At 43.1% G+C, this 20,913-nt stretch overlaps 1 protein-coding gene across 2 annotated transcripts; it reads right to left on the bottom strand.

Moving 5' to 3' along the window:
- Nucleotides 1-589: 589 nt before the first annotated feature.
- On the bottom strand, nucleotides 590-10,396 carry MRPL33 (mitochondrial ribosomal protein L33). Of its 2 annotated transcripts, none has more exons than XM_030195888.1 (4): nucleotides 10,321-10,396; nucleotides 7,099-7,117; nucleotides 3,078-3,184; nucleotides 590-876 (listed from the first exon to the last, which is right to left on the bottom strand). In XM_030195888.1, the coding sequence occupies exons 1-4, from the start codon at nucleotides 10,376-10,378 to the stop codon at nucleotides 827-829; spliced, it is 234 nt and encodes a 77-aa protein (XP_030051748.1). In that variant the 5' UTR covers nucleotides 10,379-10,396; the 3' UTR covers nucleotides 590-826. The 2 variants fall into 2 exon arrangements, with proteins under 2 accessions (XP_030051748.1, XP_030051749.1); XM_030195889.1 differs by having other exon boundaries at nucleotides 10,247-10,334.
- Nucleotides 10,397-20,913: the final 10,517 nt, after the last annotated feature.

The raw sequence follows: 20,913 nt of genomic DNA, 5'->3' as shown, positions 1-20,913 counted from the left end.
ACTTTTTTTAGCCACCTGCTAGTACACGATAAGATTCATTTTCAAAGCACATAGACTTACACAGGTTACTGTGTAACTTTGCAAGTCTATGTGCGTTGAAAATGAGCACCTAACTCACAAGTAGCCTCAAAAGGATTCCCACAGAAGGATAACCAGAGTGTCTTCTGCTGAGTTTAGGCATGTAGTGGTCACATGATCTGTCAGTATGGCACGTTCATCAAGGAACACCCACTATAGGCAATAAAGTTTGCTTTCTCTGAAAACAAGCAGATAAGAAGTCGCATAAATGAGTCACATGAGCTCTGCTGCATGTGACTTGGTGAAAGAAATACTAGCAACCCATCTTTGTGACTTCATCGAGTTGCTCTTATTAAAGAGCTCTCATTACAGGTAAGCAATTCAACTCCACTTGCAAGAGATTAGCTGGATAAGCCAGTGGTGATACTAGCAAGAACTGCCCTCATTACTGTAGTGTCATGGCAATTCAACAGAAACCTGGAATCCTACTACAGAAATTATTACTAGCAGGGAGTGTTAGTTCCTTGAAGAGACTAGCCAATTAAAACAAAAATGCAGACGAAATTCTCTCTTGATGATAATGGTATATATTTTATTATACATTGTAAAATAAAACAATCAGCAGAAAAGATAAATAAAAGGTTGTGGGACTGATCTTGAATCAGCAATGAAACTGTCTCCTTCTCAGCATTGTTCTCCTTCACAATGGGCTTTCCATGACAGGAGGCTGGGGCTGCACTTATTTCCTCTCTTTCCAGCACACATGGTGGGGCTTCCTCAGAACACAGATCCACTCAAAGGCCTGCTTTTAAACAGAGCGGATTTTTCTCTTCTCAAAGAAAAGGACGTGTGTTTTTACTGTGAAAGGAAAGAAGAATTTGATAACTGTACAAAGAGAAATAAATTGTCAAGAATTCAAGGCCCTTCCATCTACAAAATAGTCATAGTTATATATGTTTAGAGAAACTGGTTGTTGTTAAAAGCCTAAGGTTAATCTGTGCAGACATATGTTCCCAATATTGATTGAATGAGTTTCTGTATTGCACATTGTAAACACGATCAACATAAGCAGCTTTATGACTGCATAGGTACCATAAGATTATCTGCCTACCACTCTTATCAGCCCTGCAGTTACACAGTAGCTAGCTATCTAATACAGGGGTGGGCAACATGTGGTCTGCAAAACCACAGGAAGTACACAGAGAAATCAGCCTGCAGAGTCATTACCCAGAATTTTGTTGTCAGGAGAACCGTTGAATGGATAAAACGGGACAAGACTTGTTCAACAGTGTTAGCAACTGTTTGGAAAGGCAGCGGCATATTATAAAAGATCATTCCAGTAATAATTTATGTTCTTTCAGTTATCACATTGATTTTTGTGGGCAGTGAATTATATGGTGCATTGTTAATTTTCTGTGTGCAGCCCGCTAGGGATAGTACTAACATTCATACAGCCCTCTATGTATAAAGGTTGCTCACCCCTGATCTAATAAGAAAATTATATTTAACAAAACAGGTCAGGGGCAAATATTGGAATATTTTAAATGGCTTGTTTCTCCCTTGCCTCCTCTTCCATTATGTTTTTTTTAATCAGTAATCTTTAGTTTCCCATAATCTCACTTACTTTCTCCCTGGGTCTGCCCATCTGTTCTTTTCTCCCTCCATGTTTAATTATACTCTGTCTTTTTTCACTGTCTGTCACTTCCTCTTGTCCTTTCATTCCCCCCCATCTTCTGCTTTTACTTTCTCCACAAATCATGGCTTTTCATCATAGTTCCTTTATTTTTTTTTCTCTCCTACACCACACTCCCTTTACAACTTGTCCTTTCTATTACCCCCAACCCCCACTTCTACTTTGTAGTCTGCCCATTTGCACCCCCACCTCCCCTTCCAATACAATCTTTCCTCTCTCCTCATCAGGCCCCATAAATAGTGGAGTGCCTCAGGGATCTGTACTGGGACCATTTAACATATTTATACATGATCTGGAAATGGGAACGATGAATGAGGATTAAAAATTTGCAGATGACAAAAAAACTATTCAAAGTTGTTGAAACCCATGCGGACTGTGAAAAATTGCAAGACAACCTCAGCAAATTGGAAGATGGGCATCCAAATGGCAGATTAAATTTAATGTGGACAAATGCAAAGTGATGCACACTGGGAAGAATAATCCAAACCACAGTTATAGTACTGGATACTAAGTTCCAGTTTAAAAGTCACCACCCAAGAAAAAGATCTAGGTGTCATTGTAAACGATATGCTAAAATTTTCTGCTCAGTGTGTGGTGGCAGCCAAAAAAGCAAACAGACTACTGGGAATTATTAGGAAAGGGTTATAAAATAAGAAAATATATTATAATGCTTCTGTATCGCTCCATTGTATGACTTCACCTTGAGTACTGTGTGCAATTCTGATCGCCTTATCACAAAAAAGATACAGTGGAATTAGAAAAGGGTCAAAGAACAACCAAAACCATTAAAGGGATGGAACTCCTCTCATATAAGGAAAGGCTAAAAAGGTTTGGGCTCTTCACCCTGGGGAAAAAAAAAAAAGACAGCTCAGGGGATTTGACAGGTAAATGAGAATGGATTCTTTACACTTTCAAAAAGTACACAAAATAAGGGAAACTCCATGAAGTTATATGGTAATACTTTTAAAATGAATAGGAGAAAATATTTCTTTTTCACTCAAAGAATAGTTAGGCTCTGGAACTCATCACCAGAGGATGTGGTAACAGCAGTTAGCATATTCAGGTTTTAAGCTCCTGAAGGAAAAGTCCATAATCTGCTATTAAGATGACCGACTGCATTGACATCTCAAGTAATTTGGGGAGGACAGTACTCGGCAAACTTCTCAGATGACTTCTCTCATCAGTCTACGAGATTTTTGGATGTGTTGCATTACCAGCATAACACAGAAGCCAGCAGACACCCCTCCCTGCAGGATCAACACACTTGTTCTGTGTGTTGCTTCATGGCTAGCTCTACAAAGGTTGAAATATAGGCTTGCCAATAGCTAGGCCTGGTTGCTGTTCCCATTCCTACTTCAGTGCTTACCAACTGGATCATATTGTCTGAGGGTCATCTTGCCCTGCAGCCGGTTTCTCACCATGTTGAAGCGATAACCAGTCCCTGCTGCACTCATCATCTGCACAAGGAGGAGCCTACAATGGGAAACAGAACAGCACTGAAGAGGACAAGACAGACCATCAGAACAACTTGGTCTGATTTTTTTTTAAAAACAGGTCCACCAAATTAAGAGAATCTCCATGTACAGAGCTAAGAATACAATGCCTGCAATAAGTTTAATTATGCTGAACAACATTTGAAATACTAGCTCTATTATTCCAAACACAATGGCATCACTTTTATACCACTGCACTGGAGCAACACAACTCAGCACAGTCTGGGCCGAGGGTTTACAACATTCGGGTGCTGATAGTAACATTTGTGTGCACCATCTATAATGTGAATGATTTAGTTATAGGTACACAGAGGACTCTTAGGAAGCAATTCTGTAACTAGATGCCAAAGTTAGGCACTTAGATGCAGGGCGCCGAGCTCAAATTCTGTATCGGCATTTGGGCGCTCAGATTCCATTACAGAATAGGAGCGTGAATTAGTAACTCTGCACCTACATACATAGCAGGTGTAAATGCCCACATGGAAAAGTGGCCTTTTAGCATGCAGCTTTCAGTGTTCCCGCCCACGTGTATACCCCCTTCCATTTACACACTTTGGGGGAGATTCTATATATGGCGCCTAAAAAAATTAGACTAAGTATATCCTATAACTGGCGGCTAGATTTAGGTTGCGAGTAGTTTTAGTTTAAGGCCCATAAATCTATGAGCAGGGATTTACTCCATGTTTTCATTGGTGTAAATGGATGCGAGTAGTTTTGGGCGCCAAAATATCAACTAAGCTTATTCGATAACTGGCGTAAATCCAATTACAGAAAATGTGGCATAAATCCCTGCGCATAGATTCATGCGCACTGGGCCATATTCTATAACTACGTGTGTAAATTTCTGAACACTCACGAAACACCCATTTCCCCACCATAACCACAACCCTTTTTGCCTGCACACCTTAGTTTGGTGCACTTCGTTACAGAATACACTGAACGAGTTGTGCGCGTAAATTCTAATCAGTGCCAATTAGTGCTCATTATTGCTTGTTAAGTGCTGTTATCAGTGCTCATTAGCTTTGTAAGTTACGTGAATTGTTACAGAATCAGATCTGTAGGCACGCTATATAGAATCCAGAGGTAAGTGCTTACAGAATAACACTTAGGCACATAAGGAGGGAATTCAATAAATGGCTTTGAAAAACTTGAGCACCAAGTGCTGTTCTATACAGGTTATGCCCCCTTTCTAGAATAGCATTTGGTATGGATCCTGCACCTAACTTTTGGGTTCTGTTCTTATGTGTGCTAAAAGCAGTTGTAAATGCCAGGCGAATTCTGTAAATCCACGCACTTTTTGGAACACCCCAACATGCCCCCTTTTCAGATATGTGCAATTAAGTTAGGCATCAAACTTTATAGAATAGCCCGCAGCGAGATGCCAATTCATATCAATAATTGGTTGTTAGCACCCAATTACTGATGTTTCCAAGCTCATTGGTTAATTTATTTGCATGTGCACCTCTGATGCACGCAGGCTGGTTGCAGAAATTTGGGTGCAATAAATAGAATCTAAGGGTAAGTGTGCATTCATATATGTAAGTGATACCATTCTATAATTTCAGCATGCAAATACTACAATTTGGGAGATCACGTGATGCAGTGAGCTTGCCAGATGCACATCGGTGGAGCTCCAGGGACCTGCGCCTAACTCGCTACTATTTCAGCATCTTTGCGCGGATGTGCAGGAGACTTTATCTACAACACTGAGAATCTCAAATGGAAGTCCACTTGATGTTTTACCATCGCTATCTTCAGGAGACCACTTAGGACATTGATTATGCATGAACTCGAGATTTGCGACGCACGTTAACGGGTGATCAACTGCAGCAGTTTGTTTTGTCTATTCGCACTGTATCAGACAGCATCAAGCATTAGGAGATTCTTTGCAAATTTGCTTTGCGTCTGTACATCTCCCTGTGCCGAGCTTGCACAACAGGTCTGGTGCAGGTGGCAGATCGTCCTATATGTCATTCTCCAGTGGCAGATTTGGATCATATGTTCTGGTTGTGTCCCTTGGACAGTGCCCTCTGGAAGCATCTGCTGTGCACCCTCTCTCAACTCTGGCACACACAGATTGTTCAACACCCTTTGATGCTTTTTGGGCACTATGACTTGGAACAACCAGCCCTGAGTACACTGCACAGGTTTTTGGAACGTGCCATGTTGTTTGCTTTAAAGACAATTTTGCATGCTTGGCTGCATCCAGAGGCACCCTCCGTGCAGATCTGGCGCATTTCAATGCTGTCTTGCGCTTGGAGTGAATGACCATCCAGTACTTTCAGCTGGCCAAGGAGTGGTTGTTTCAAAAGACTTGAGATAGATTCTGGGCTACACTCACACCAAGAACTAACCGTCATTTGCTTAATTTATAGAGGGCATGTTTAACTATCCATCACTGGGTTGGGTTGAGAGGGGATGGGGGGTTTATGGGAGTACTGTTTTACGGGATAAAATTAAAACTCTTCACCTGCTTTATTGGCTTGTGTGAACTAGTTTTGTGCTTTTGCAGGTTCACATTTGTTTTGTGACTGTGCACTGGTATTGTGCTTGAATAACATATTTACACATAAAACTTACAATTAGGCGTTAGAGTTCTAGAATGAGGGCGTTAAAGCTATTTTCCCTGCTCTCTCTAGCACACTGTTTCTGCCCTTGGGAAATCAGATGAGCAATTCAAGTCTCTTGGGCACCACATTTTGAAATAATGTTCATGCTGAAAGCATGATTCTGCCCATTCTGTCATGTAGTATAAATACTGGGACAGTTCTGAAAATGCACATGCCCTCGCACCTTGAACAAGTGCATTTTCTCACCTAGCAAGCCCCAGAGCAGGTGACAAGGCAGAAACATTTACATCTCTGGAGGAGAGGGAATGGGGGAGAGTACCAGAGCCCAGAAAACATGAAAGGGCATGAGGAGATTCTAGAGTGGAGAGGCAGGAAAGAGCGAGAAGGCCATAGTGCACAGGAAGAAAAGAAAGCATGGGAGAGGAGGGAGGAAAGAGAGCTGAAGGGTAGGGGAGTCAGAAAGGAGAGACAGAGAGGACTGGTCCCAGGTAGGGTGGAGAGAAGAATGAGAGAGCTCCATGCACTTGTCAGGAGATAAATGCCCCCCCCCCAGTAGTTTTGCCCTTTGCAAGTCCTGAAAAAACTTTAAAATCCCTGCAAATGAATAACAGCTTCTGTCTGCAATCTGGAAATCTCTTAATCTGTAGTACAGATCCAGAAAAAATTGAAAAACTACTCAGATGTTAACATTACATCACTTCCACTTCAGCAATTAGATACAAACACACTTTTAAACATGAATGGAGCAGTGTAATTTTTGACCCAGCATTTTCTTTCTACTCTTGTGAGCTTCCAGTTCAGTTGAAAAAATGGCCCATGTTGGGTCTACTGTGCTACGACCCTTCGCTAACTTACTCCATTTTATACTCCTTTTGTGTAGCCCAGCCATAACAAATCACGTCCTTGGCATGAACTCCCTTTAGAACCCAGGCACATACCCCAGAACCTGATCAATAAGGGACATACTTGTATGACGGCTGAGAATCCTTCCCTCACAAAACCCCGCGACTGCTGCCTTTGCAGCTCAAACAGCAAAAGCTGGATCTCCCCCAAATGAACCCAGCCAGTTACCCTAAAAATTTGGCTTCTAAAGTAAGTCTCCCACTTATAAATATATGTCTAAGAAATCCACACAATTTCAACATTCCGTTGAAGCTCCTAATTAGGATTTTGGATTAGCATACAGCCATAAAAGGTTAACATTTTTGTAATGCTGCAGGCACTTCATGGCATCTCACAGGCTTCTGGAATGAACGATGCCTTTTACACTTTGTGCAGAAGATCAGTCTCTAAATTCATTGCATAGAAGAGGAAAAACACTTACTTTGATTTGCTCTTGGCAACTGGTTTTGTTGCATGGAAAGGAAAAGAGACCAAGAAGAGAGAAGTTAATTTTATGATGTTACAGTTTAAATTTAAAAAAACAAAAAAAAGACAAGACACTGATGCAAATGTGTCCTCCAAATCAGTCCAAGCACATACAACTGGCAACATATATCTACAGCCCAGTAGAAACATGGACCCACCAAATAAGCATAAGCCATTTCTGGGAAAGAGAGGGATGGAGGTTGGCATTCTCCAAGAAGATATTTACTCAAATACAAATCTGTTGGGCTTTAGCATGTTAAAAGTCTGAATTGCTTTTGAAATCCTACCACCTATATTACATCCTCCAACATGTGAAAGAGCATTTCTGCTATTCTAATCAGTCCTACAGGTAAAATATTATAAAACTTATGTATTTTTTAAATGCTCCTTAAATCAGAGTATCCTGATGTGTAATGATTGTACAGACAGGACAAATATTTTGCAGAACTCCCCACCTCTCATACAGAAAGATCAATTCTATTACGGTCTAAGGGATCAATGCAAAAAGCTTGCGACAGAGCAGGGTTCTCAACCCAGTCCTTGAGACCCACCAGTTCAGCCTGGTTTTCGAGATATCCACAATGAATACACATGAGATAAATTTGCATGCACTGCCTCCATTGTATGCAAATCATGCGGATTCATTATAAATACATTGAAAACCTGACTGGTTGGGTTTGTCCTGAGAAACCTGCGTTACTACAACCATATTTTAGATTATCTAGTGGGATTATTCATTAGAAAGGGTTATAATGAGATGCCTCACGGGACTGTTGCCTTATTGATGTCTTCAAGAACATAATATTGTGCCTAATATCCAATAGCATGGCTTTGACATTGCTATATTTCTATAGGTGCTTCTACTTGTTCTTTCTTTTTTTTTTCTTTTTTTTATTATGCTTTTAGAATTATTTACAAGCCATATACAAACTTGTACAGGTAATTCGGATCCATATTTTTATACAATAGAATAACTTCAAAATAATTATATTATCCTTGTTAGACCACAATAACTAAGGTCACGTAAGAAAGGAATTTAACAGGAGAGATCTTTAACAGGAAAAGCAAAACAAAGCACTATATAGCTTAGCACACATCAATCCATTCTAAATATTACCTCAGCATTGATACTAACCAGCAGTCAATTTCTTAATTTTAACAAATTCACTAAGATGTTCAGGTTGGAAAAATACATATTTTATCCCTAGGTACTTAACTACACACTTACAAGGATAATTGAGGTAAAAGAATGCCCCCAAGGCTAAAGTTTCAGCCCTAAGAGAGAGAAATGCTTTCCTTCTCTCTTGTGTAGATTCTACTTGTTCTTAAAGGTTATAGTCGGTCTCTTTTTATTTTCTTGCATATAGGACCAACTGCAGACTGGTAAATATGGGCCCTTTTTACCAAGCTGTGGCAAAAGGGGGCCTGCACTGGCGTCGGCCCGTGTTTTTCACATGTGCTGAGGCCCCCTTTTACTGGAGCGGGTAAAAGGGAAGGCTCTCTTTCCTGTAAGAAATGGCTGTGTGGCAAGTAAAGCACTTGCCATGCAGCCATTTCGGGGGGGGGGGGGGGGGGGGGAGCCCTTATCAGCACCCATTGAGGTGGTGGTAGGGGTGTCTCCCGCGCTAACCCGGCAGTAACCGGCACTGCCCAATTACCACCGGATACACTCCGACGATACAAAAATAGACATATTTTGTAGCGCCGGATATGATGGCACACTAGGGGTGGAAAGTACCGCTGGCTGCTGCGGTAGCCCGGTGGTACTTCCTGTTTAGCGAGCTGTAAACCCACGTTGGGCTTACCACAGCTTACTAAAAGGGGCCCTATATTTTTTTCAAGGTGTGATTTTAAAATAATACCTTTAAGATCATTTATATGGCCTTTTTTTGTGGTTTTGGCTTTTGAGTTTTGTGGTTTGGGCTTTTGAGTTTTTGTGAAACTTTTTATGTTATTATGTACATATACCTTGTTAAAGATCCAAAATCGGTGGCGGGGCTAGTGCTGGGCAAGACTTCTGAAAATGGCAGATACAAATCAAGGTGGTATACACAAGAAGTAGCACATATGAGTTTATCTTGTTGGGCAGACTAGATGGACCATGCAGGTCTTATCCTGCCGTCATCTACTGTGTTACCATTGTTATGTTACATCATTTGCTCGTTGCATTGTGTAAATGGAAAGTCAAGCCTTTCCATTTACACAATGCAATGAGCAAATGATTTACTTTTGTAGTATTATTATGTACATATATACTTACAGCCAGCATATCCATTATTGGATACTTTTAATTTAATGTTTGAATGTATATATGATGCTTTATTTTTTTTTTATTGATGTCTGATTTATTTTGGCTTTAAGTATATTTTGATATAGGTCTATCACATATATAAACACATAAAAAACATAACAGGCACAGTGCAGAAACACAGTCCATATTTGTTTGTTTACAATAAATTATCCCCTTCATTCCCCAATTTTGGCATTTTATTTGTTGACATTTCTATCCCGCATTAGTCCAAGAAAGGCTCGGAGTCAATATGGCTTACATAACATTTATAGTGTGGTACAAATGTTAAAACATAAGTTATATAACACACAATATTGTACTATGTGGCCCATTCCTTTTCTCCCTATTTAATAGTTCCACTTCCATCCCACTCATAACTTTCTACACCTCTAACATACCCATCCCTTCTCCAAGCTCAAGAATGCTAACCTCCTTAGCCTTTATTCACATTGAAACTGTTCCATCTCATGGATCACTATTCCTTTATTAATACCTAACATTCAGCGCCCCGTCTGCCCCATCGCTGCTGATCTCTGAACAGCCAGAAATGTGACCTGTCCAGAGACAATAAGGACCAGCATCAGAACCTGTGATTCACTGATTTTATTTGGGATTTATCTGACACCATTTCATTGATTGAGCTCGCAATCTAGACCTGCCTCTGTATTCTTTTAACTGTCCTCTTTGTACCTTGAAATTTCAGCTGACCATTAAACCACCATTTTCTCACATACAATGACACCCCACCCTGTCCTTCGCTCCTGGTCGCCCCTCACTTCCCCGCTGCGACTCCAGGAAACAATCCATAACTTACATCGGACCGAACTCAACAACATATCAACACACCGCTCCCTCCTGTCCCGTTACCAGTTCCAAACACACACATACAGAACAACTTCCGGAGCACAGCGACCACATGACCCATCGGAGAGGTTAGATAAAACATGAGACGAAGTGACGTCAAAATGTTGAAGCCACTTAGGTTACTCTGCGTTTCCCCTTCCCCGCGCAGCCGTTGTTGTTCTGCCTCCCCTCAAAACAAAGCAAACAAACTTATGGGCTGCTGCATTCACGTTGTCGCTCTTTATTGTTGGTGGCATTTTTATTTAATCTCACTTATGTTTTCAAACATGCCGGCTTGTGCAGCATGCGGATATACACAGAGAAAGACAGAATAACTTTTCATAGGTAGAGTAGTAATTTGTAATAAATCGTAATCACTGTGTCATTTGGTGGGGCTGGTTATGGGACACCCTAGCACTGTAATATTCCTGCAGAGATTTTTTTTCTCCTGGTAAAGGACCACTAAAACAGACATCATGTTATGAGAATCAAGTGCTCAACATATTTATTTATTTACTTATTTATATCCCACATTAATCATGAATTAGGTTGAAACCTGGGTGCATTTAAATTTGTTTTTCCTTTGCCTTCAAAAGGAAAAAATGTAATATGGGAACTTGCTACTTTTGTTTTGTAGAATGCAGTAGTATCTGGTCCCGGACTGAGTCGACCCACGGAGGCCTGAGCAGGCAACATCCCGGGGAGTGGAGGCCCAAGAAAGGAGTAGCCGAGCGAGCCACACTTGAGCACCATGCAGGTGCCGCAGTCCCCCTGACCCGAACAGTGGGAGCGAAGCAATACAGCGGCGAGTGTTCTAGATGTGAGGGACATGGCCGGACCACTGGAGCGAATGGCTAAATGATGCGGGACCTCGGCATGGCTGAGCCGCCGGGACTGCGTGGTCCGGGATCTCTCTTTGCCTCCAGGCCCGAACGGCGACTGAGGAGTGCACTCTCAGATCCACTTGCAGTTGAGGGGGGGGGGGGTGCTTCTTTGCTGAGCTGATGAGAAATTGTTCTTGTTTCTTTAGTTTCCCCTCTCACCACTGCTGGAAACAATGGAGAACAGTGAAGCCCTCCCCACATGGTGATCCTATGGCCTGCCAATGCGAAATACCAACAACCAAGACTTTGGGGATTACAAGCCCACAGATGATGAGGGATCTCTTTTCCTGTCTCCCCCTGCCCCTCCCCCAGCCTCCAGTTGATACCCACATCTTTTATATAAATGATGTATAATCATTCAGTATGTGTCCTATTATTTGTTCTACCAGGCATTGGTTTCAGCCGAAAAACGGGCTTCCTCAGGAACTATAACAGTCGCTCCCTTGTTTTTCAGGTGAAACCAAGGCCTAGTTTGGATTGGATTTATTAATTTTAAATACCATATTTATACCAGAGTGTCAAAGTAGTTTACAATTTCAATACAGTATTACACGCAAACAGTTCCACTAAAAAATCTATGACAGATTAACGAATAACTGGATGCACCCTGAATGATTGGACATACATTTGGATTTCTGTAATTACAAGTGGCAACTTATTTGTTCAGATACTTGGAATTCATTTTTACCAGTTAAGTGACAGATGTTTTTCATGTTCTTTGGAGCCATGATCTTTTCTTGGTTCCAAGCAGCAGCAGCAGCAGCAGCAGCACCCATGCAGAAACAGGAAGTGATGTCAGAGGAGGCAGCACAGGAAGGGGAGGGTAGTGAGCTGCAGATCCATGAGTACAACTGGAGGGGCCACCATTGGAAGATATGGCCAAGACAGTGAGCTCCAGCAGTGAGAAGAACTTGGTGCTGCTCACCACCAAGTTTGTGTCGATGTTCATGAGTAGGGTTGCCAACTTTTTGACAGAGAAAAACCTGACAACTGCCTTGTTCCATGCCCCTCCCTTGTCCCACCCCATCCCTTGCCTCACCTACTGTTGCATCTTATCCTGTGTGCCCCACCCCCCTCTATACCCAACTGTCTGCACTAGGGTTGCCGTCTCAGAAGAAAAGAATGACACATATATATATATTCTCTGATTATTTCACAAACTCTAATGTTATGACAAACTAAAATTGTATTAAAGTTTTGATGTCCCCTCAGTAAGGCCAACACACATTCTCTCCACTGAAAACACTATGTAGAAACACCTTACCATATCATAATAGCACTAACCTCCAGGACTCAAAACGTAACAACATTATCCATGAAAAGGTAGAACTATAAATATTACACTGAGCCCTACAACACCAATATAGCCCCTGGTGAGAAAACAGGACTGTAACAGATCTCTGCATAGAAACTACATGCTAGCATGTAGAATACCACACCTTGATCATACATGCAAAACACAGACAGACCTTCAGCAAATATGAAACATGGGACCATATATCAATAATAGAGAGGTGAAGGCAAAAAAAACTGTAAACCTCAAGAAATCAGACTTGCACATACAGGAATAATAGAGACAGAGAAACTGAAGTGGAAGATATCAGAGATGCACATTCCAATGAATACATTCAAAATAAAATACTTTTGTCTACCTTTGAGCATTTTATTTTTCCATCGATTTGGTCCAAGTGTCTTTCCCGTCTTTCCAGGATGTCCTGTCCACTTGACATTTCTTCTCTCTCCTGTCCACTATCCATTTTCTCTCCGCGTCCTTATTTGTCCTGTCCAGCATCTTTTCTGTGTCCCTGTTCCTATCCTCCCCACTTGTTTAGTATCTGTCCTGTTAGTGTCCCTATCCTCAACTTATATTCAGCTATCCCCTGTGTTCACAGCTCTATGCTTGTGTAACGTGGTCTCTCTCCCCCCTCTTCCCAGTGAGTCCAGCACATATCCATCTCCCCCTCATCCCAAGTCCTGCATATCTCCACCCCCCCCCCCCCCCCATCCCAGGTCCTGCATATCTCCATCTCCCTCCCCCCAAACTTGGCCCAGCATATCTCAATCTCTCCCCCAAACCCAACTCTGTACCTTTTCTAATTCCACTATCAGGCTCATTTTCGAAAGAGAAGGACGCCCATCTTTCGACACAAATCGGGAGATGGGCGTCTTTCCCCCAGGGTCGCCCAAATTGGCATAATCGAAAGTTGATTTTGGGCGTCCCCAACTGCTTTCCGTCTCGGGGACGACCAAAGTTCCCGGGGGCGTGTCTGAAGCGTTGCGAAGGCGGGTCTTGGGCGTGCCTAACATATGGGCGTCTTCAACTGTAATAACTGTAATCCTGGTAGCAAACCCTCAGGGGGGTGGTAGGCTCCCTTCAGCAGTCCAAAAACAAAGTCCTTCCATACGACACAGTTTTAGTTCAAAGCAGTTTATTTCCCCTCCTCCACAAATTTCAGTTCAAAGGGGTTAAGGTCGCATTCAGTTTCAAAACAAAGCAAAAAAGGAAAAACCCTCCCTTTAAATCCAAGTTCTCCCAGGTCCAACCGCCTGGGTTTCAGTTTTAAAAGTCTTTCCGCTTGGGTGGTTGCAGAATGGCAGTACACCTCCCACAACACAGCTACTTGACTCCTGTGACCACCCACTGCCTTCAATCCTCACAACTCTGCCCCAAAGTACAATTACAGTCCATGTCAACCGGTTCCTCCAAACCTGGTGTGCTGGGCCCTCCAGACTCTCCTTCCTCCAAGTACTCCATTAACTCTGCTTCTCTGCTAGGCTGTTGGTTAGAGACCTCCTCCCCCCTCCCAGGTGGAAGGAATCTTGTACTGATTTCTGACCCAAGGGAATTGAACTTTGTCATCACGACTCCCCCTTCTGGCCCTGGTCTGCCATAGCAGCTGCTCTTTCCAGTCCTTTTCCCCCTCCCTTCCCCGTGGTGTTCCTACCGGGTTTTGGGACCTACCCCACCGATTCCTTCTCCCAGGGCCATGTGGGGAATGTAGTCTGGCCCCATACCTCCTCCTGACCTGCTTAGACCCTCCAACCTCCTTACACAACCTATAATCGAAAAAAAGGGAGTCCCTGAGGAGCACTTGGATGACTTTACCTGGTCCTTTCTTTCTTACGACCAAGCCACGAAAAGGTGCCCAAACTGACCAGATGACCACCGGAGGGAATCAGGGATGACCTCCCCTTACTCCCCCAGTGGTCACTAACCCCCTCCCACCCTCAAAAAAAGTTTTTTAAATATTTTTTGCCAGCCTCTATGCCAGCCTCAAATATCATACCCAGCTCCATGACAGCAGTATGCAGGTCCCCGGAGCAGTTTTAGTGGGTGCAGTGCACTTCAGGCAGGCGGAGCCAGGCCCATCCCCCTCTACCTGTTACACTTGTGGTGGTAAATGTGAACCCTTCAAAACCCACCACAAACTCACTGTACCCACGTCTAGGTGCCCCCCTTCACCTGAAAGGGCTATGGTAGTGGTGTACAGTGGTGGGTAGTGGGGTTGGGGGGGGTTAGGGGGGCTCAGCACACAAGGTACCTGGGAGCTTTTTCTGAACTCCACTGCAGTGCCCCCTAGGGTGCCCGATTGGTGTCCTGGCATGTCAGGGGGAACAGTGCACTAGGAATGCTGGCTCCTCCCATGACCAAAGGGCTTGCATTTGGTTGTTTCTGAAATGGGCGTCCTTAGTTTCCATTATTGCTGAAAATCAGAAACGACCAAGTCTAAGGACGACCATCTCTAGGGACGACCTAAATATCAAGATTTGGGCATCCCCGACCATATTATCGGAATGAAAGATGGACGCCCATCTTGTTTTGATAATATGGGTTTCCCTGCCCCTTCACCGGGACGTCCTGCAAGGATGTCCTCAGGAAAACTTGGGCGCCCCTTTCGATTATGCCCCTCCACATCTTTTTTTAGATGCGGTGACCAGAATTGAACACAATATTCGAGGTGCGGTCACACCATGGAGTGATACAAAGGCATTATAACGTCCTCATATTTGTTTTCCATTCCTTTCCTAATAATAGCTAAAATTCTATTTGCTTTCTTAGATGCCGTCGCACACTGGTTTCAACATATCATCAACGATGACGCCGAGATCCCTTTCCTGGTCGGTGACTCCTAATGTGGAGCCTTGCGTTACGTTTTTATAATTCAGGTTCCTCTTTCCCACATGCATCGCTTTGCACTTGCTCACATTAAACGGCATCTGCCATTTAGATGCCCAGTCTCCCAGTCTCGTAAGGTTGTCTTGTAATTTTTCATAATCCTCTTTTGATTTAACAACTTTGAATAACTTTGTATCATCAGCAAATTTAATTACCTCACTAGTTACTCCCATCTCTAGATCATTTATATATATGTTAAAAAGTAGCAGACCCAGTACAGACCCCGGAGGAACCCCACTATCTACCTTTCTCCATTTTAGAATACTGACCATTTATCCCTACTCTCTGTTTTCCACAGTAGAACACTACCTCCTATCCCATGACTCTCCAATTTCCTCTGGAGTCTTTCATGAGGTACTTTGTCAAATGCCTTTTGAAAATCCAGATACACAATATCGACCAGCTCACCTTTATCCACATGTTTGTTCACCAAAGCCGTGTTGGCTTTGTCTCATATATCCATGCTTTTGAATATGCTCAGTAATTTTGTTCTTTATAATAGTCTCTACCATTTTGCCCGGCACCGATGTCAGGCTCACATAAGTACATAAGTACATAAGTAGTGCCATACTGGGAAAGACCAAAGGTCCATCTAGCCCAGCATCCTGTCACCGACAGTGGCCAATCCAGGTCAAGGGCACCTGGCACGCTCCCCAAACGTAAAAACATTCCAGACAAGTTATACCTAAAAATGCGGAATTTTTCCAAGTCCATTTAATAGCGGTCTATGGACTTGTCCTTTAGGAATCTATCTAACCCCTTTTTAAACTCCGTCAAGCTAACCGCCCGTACCACGTTCTCCGGCAATGAATTCCAGAGTCTAATTACACGTTGGGTGAAGAAAAATTTTCTCCGATTCGTTTTAAATTTACCACACTGTAGCTTCAACTCATGCCCTCTAGTCCTAGTATTTTTGGATAGCGTGAACAGTCGCTTCACATCCACCCGATCCATTCCACTCATTATTTTATACACTTCTATCATATCTCCCCTCAGCCGTCTCTTCTCCAAGCTGAAAAGCCCTAGCCTTCTCAGCCTCTCTTCATAGGAAAGTCGTCCCATCCCCACTATCATTTTCGTCGCCCTTCGCTGTACCTTTTCCAATTCTACTATATCTTTTTTGAGATACGGAGACCAGTACTGAACACAATACTCCAGGTGCGGTCGCACCATGGAGCGATACAACGGCATTATAACATCCGCACACCTGGACTCCATACCCTTCCTAATAACACCCAACATTCTATTCGCTTTCCTAGCCGCAGCAGCACACTGAGCAGAAGGTTTCAGCGTATCATCGACGACGACACCCAGATCCCTTTCTTGATCCGTAACTCCTAACGCGGAACCTTGCAAGACGTAGCTATAATTCGGGTTCCTCTTACCCACATGCATCACTTTGCACTTGTCAACATTGAACTTCATCTGCCACTTGCACGCCCATTCTCCCAGTCTCGCAAGGTCCTCCTGTAATCGTTCACATTCCTCCTGCGACTTGACGACCCTGAATAATTTTGTGTCATTGGCGAATTTAATTACCTCACTAGTTATTCCCATCTCTAGGTCATTTATAAATACATTAAAAAGCAACGGACCCAGCACAGACCCCTGCGGGACCCCACTAACTACCCTCCTCCACTGAGAATACTGGCCACGCAATCCTACTCTCTGCTTCCTATCTTTCAACCAGTTCTTAATCCATAATAATACCCTACCTCCGATTCCATGACTCTGCAATTTCTTCAGGAGTCTTTCGTGCGGCACTTTGTCAAACGCCTTCTGAAAATCCAGATATACAATATCAACCGGCTCCCCATTGTCCACATGTTTGCTTACCCCCCTCAAAAAAATGCATTAGATTGGTGAGGCAAGACTTCCCTTCACTAAATCCGTGCTGACTTTGTCTCATCAGTCCATGTTTTTGTATATGCTCTGCAATTTTATTCTTAATAATAGCCTCCACCATCTTGCCCGGCACCGACGTCAGACTCACCGGTCTATAATTTCCCGGATCTCCTCTGGAACCTTTCTTAAAAATCGGAGTAACATTGGCTACCCTCCAGTCTTCCGGTATTACACTCGATTTTAGGGACAGATTGCATATTTCTAACAGTAGCTCCGCAAGTTCATTTTTTAGTTCTATTAATACTCTGGGATGAATACCATCAGGTCCCGGTGATTTACTACTCTTCAGCTTGCTGAACTGACCCATTACATCCTCCAAGGTTACAGAGAATTTGTTTAGTTTCTCCGACTCCCCCGCTTCAAATATTCTTTCCGGCACCGGTGTCCCCCCCAAATCCTCCTCGGTGAAGACCGAAGCAAAGAATTCATTTAATTTCTCCGCTACGGCTTTGTCCTCCTTGATCGCCCCTTTAACACCATTTTCGTCCAGCGGCCCAACCGACTCTTTGGCCGGTTTCCTGCTTTTAATGTATCTAAAAAAGTTTTTACTATGTATTTTTGCTTCCAACGCTAATTTCTTCTCAAAGTCCTTTTTTGCCCTCCTTATCTCCGCTTTGCATTTGGCTTGGCATTCCTTATGATCTATCCTGTTACTTTCAGTTGGTTCTCTTCTCCACTTTCTGAAGGATTGTTTTTTGGCTCTAATGATTTCCTTTATCTTACTGTTTAGCCACGCCGGCTGACGTTTAGTCTTTTTTCCCTTTTTTCTAATACGTGGAATATGTTTGTCCTGAACCTCCAGGATGGTGTTTTTAAACAGCATCCACGCCTGATGCAAATTTTTTACTCTGCGAGCTGCTCCTTTCAGTCTTTTTTTCACCATTTTTCTCATTTTGTCGTAATCACCTTTTCTATAGTTAAACGCTAGCGTACTTGATTTCCTAGTTTCACTTCCTTCAATGCCAATATCAAAACCGATCATATTATGATCACTGTTATCAAGCGGCCCTCGTATCGTTACCCCCTGCACTAGATCATGAGCACCACTAAGGACTAAGTCTAGTATTTTTCCTTCTCTTGTCGGCTCCTGAACTAGCTGTTCCATGAAGCTGTCCTTGATTTCATCAAGAAATCTTATGTCCCTTACGTGTACAGATGTTACATTAACCCAGTCTATATGCGGGTAATTGAAATCCCCCATTATTATTGTGTTGCCCAGTTTGTTTGCGTCCCTGATTTCCTTTAACATTTCCGCATCCGTCTGTTCGTCCTGGCCAGGCGGACGGTAGTACACTCCTATCACTATCCTTTTCCCCTTTGCACATGGAATTTCAATCCACAGTGATTCCAAGGAGTGTTTTGCTTCCTGCAGAATTTTCAATCTATTTGATTCAAGGCTCTCGTTAATATACAATGCTACCCCTCCACCAATCCGATTCACCCTATCACTACGATATAATTTGTACCCCGGTATGACAGTGTCCCACTGGTTATCCTCCTTCCACCAGGTCTCAGAGATGCCTATTATATCTAATTTTTCATTTAGTGCAATATATTCTAACTCCCCCATCTTATTTCTTAGGCTCCTGGCATTCGCATATAGACATTTCAAACTATGTTTGTTGTTCCTAAGTACATCATGCTTAGTACTTGACAGTATTAACTGGCAATCTTTTGTCTGATTTTTATTGTTATTTAAAGATACCCGATCTACTACAATCTCTTTTGCAACCTCACTATCAGGATACTCTATCTTCCCTGTTATGGTGATATCTTTGAAAGATACCTTATCCCGAACCATGCTCTTTTGAGCGACTGTCGGCCTTCCCCCCATTTCTAGTTTAAAAGCTGCTCTATCTCCTTCTTAAACGCCGATGCCAGCAGCCTGGTCCCACTCTGGTTAAGATGGAGCCCATCCTTTCGGAATAGGCTCCCCCTTCCCTGGATCTCCTCTGGAACCTTTTTAAAAAATCGGCATTACATTGGCCACCCTCCAATCTTCTGGAACCATGCTTGATTTTAAAGATAAATTACATATTATTAACAATAGTTCCGCAAGCTCATTTTTTCAATTCTATCAGTACTCAGGGATGAATACCATCCATTCCAGGAGATTTGCTACTCTTCAATTTGTGAAATTGTGCCATTACATCCTCCAGGTTTATAGAGATTTCATCAGTTTCTCTGACTCATCAACTTTGAATACCATTTCTGGTACCAGTATATGGTTAATTTTCTCAGTGGAGGAAGGTGAATAGTGGAGTGCCCTAGGTATATGGAGTGGAGGAGTGGCCTAGTGGTTAGGGTGGTGGGCTCTAGTCCTGAGGAACTGAGTTCAATTCCCACTTCAGGCACAACTCCTTGTGACTCTGGGCAAGTCACTTAACCCTCCATTGCCCCAGGTACAAGTAAGTACCTGTATATGTAAGCCACATTGAGCCTGCCATGAGTGGGAAAGCACGGGGTACAAATGTAGCTAAAATAAAAATATATGTACAAGGACCATAGATTTTTAACATATTGATATATGACCTGGAAATGGGAAAGTGAGGTGATGAAATTTGAGGATAGCACATACTTATTCAAATTTGTTAAATCACAAGAGAGATCGGGCATCTAAATGACAGATGAAATTTAATGTGGAGAAGGGCAAAGTGATGCACAATGGAAAGAGTAACCCAAATTAGCACGATTCCATATTGGGTTACCACCCAGGAAAAGGATCCAGGCATCATCGTGGACAATACATTGAAATCTTCTGCTCAGTGTTTGGCAGCAGTCAAAAAAGCAAGTAGATAAAAGACTGCTTGGAATTATTAGGAAGAGAACAGAGAATAAAACAAAGAATGTCATAATGCTTCTGTATTACTCCTTGGTGCAATCACACCTTGAATATTGTACACAACTACGGTCACTGTACCTTAAAAAAAAAAAAAAAGCAGAATTAAGATAAGGTACAGAAAAGGGCATATGTGGTATGTGAATGTCCAGGGCTCTGAGCCAATTCCTGGTCCCCTTACTTGTAGGCAGTGGTGTACCAAGGTGGGGGCGGTCCGCCCTGGGTGCACACCGCTGGGGGGGTGCCTCGCGCCTGTTGGCTCTTCGTTTTCATGCTCCCTTTGCCCCGGAACAGGTTACTTCCTGTTCCGGGGCAGAGGGAGCTTGAAAACGAAGAGCCAGCAGGCGCGGCACCCCCCTCCAGCGGCGTGCACCGGGGGGGGGTCCTTTGCTGGGTGGGGCGTCGCGCTGTTCCAGGGGGGGGCGCTGCACCTGGGGGGCGGGGCGCATCTGCGATCCGCCCCGGGTGTCAGCCCCCCTAGGAACGCCACTGCTTGTAGGTGCTCTGACTGGGGATCAGGAACCAAAGACAAGGATCCTCTCTCTTAGTGTTGATATGAGCCCAGTTTTCCCTCCAAGAGATGTCTCCTCCCCTATCAGGAAGAAAAATCACAGCTCCTGTTCTGAAAACTGAAAAGGTCAGACCAGCTGAAGGGTCTGGTAATGCTGCACAGACGGAACCTTGGCTTCCTCTACAAATTATAAAGGTTGTTATAACCCTCTTCTGTGGTGATGATATTTGATTATAAGTATAAATTCAAGAAAAAAAACATAAAAAATGATACCGTTCTCTTGTCACATGTTGGAGATGCTTGAAAAAGAGGATGGGGACCT

The sequence above is a fragment of the Microcaecilia unicolor genome, chromosome 3, assembly GCF_901765095.1.
Source record: "Microcaecilia unicolor chromosome 3, aMicUni1.1, whole genome shotgun sequence".
NCBI classification, from domain to species: domain Eukaryota; kingdom Metazoa; phylum Chordata; class Amphibia; order Gymnophiona; family Siphonopidae; genus Microcaecilia; species Microcaecilia unicolor.
This window is presented reverse-complemented; position numbering and strand designations above follow the sequence as displayed.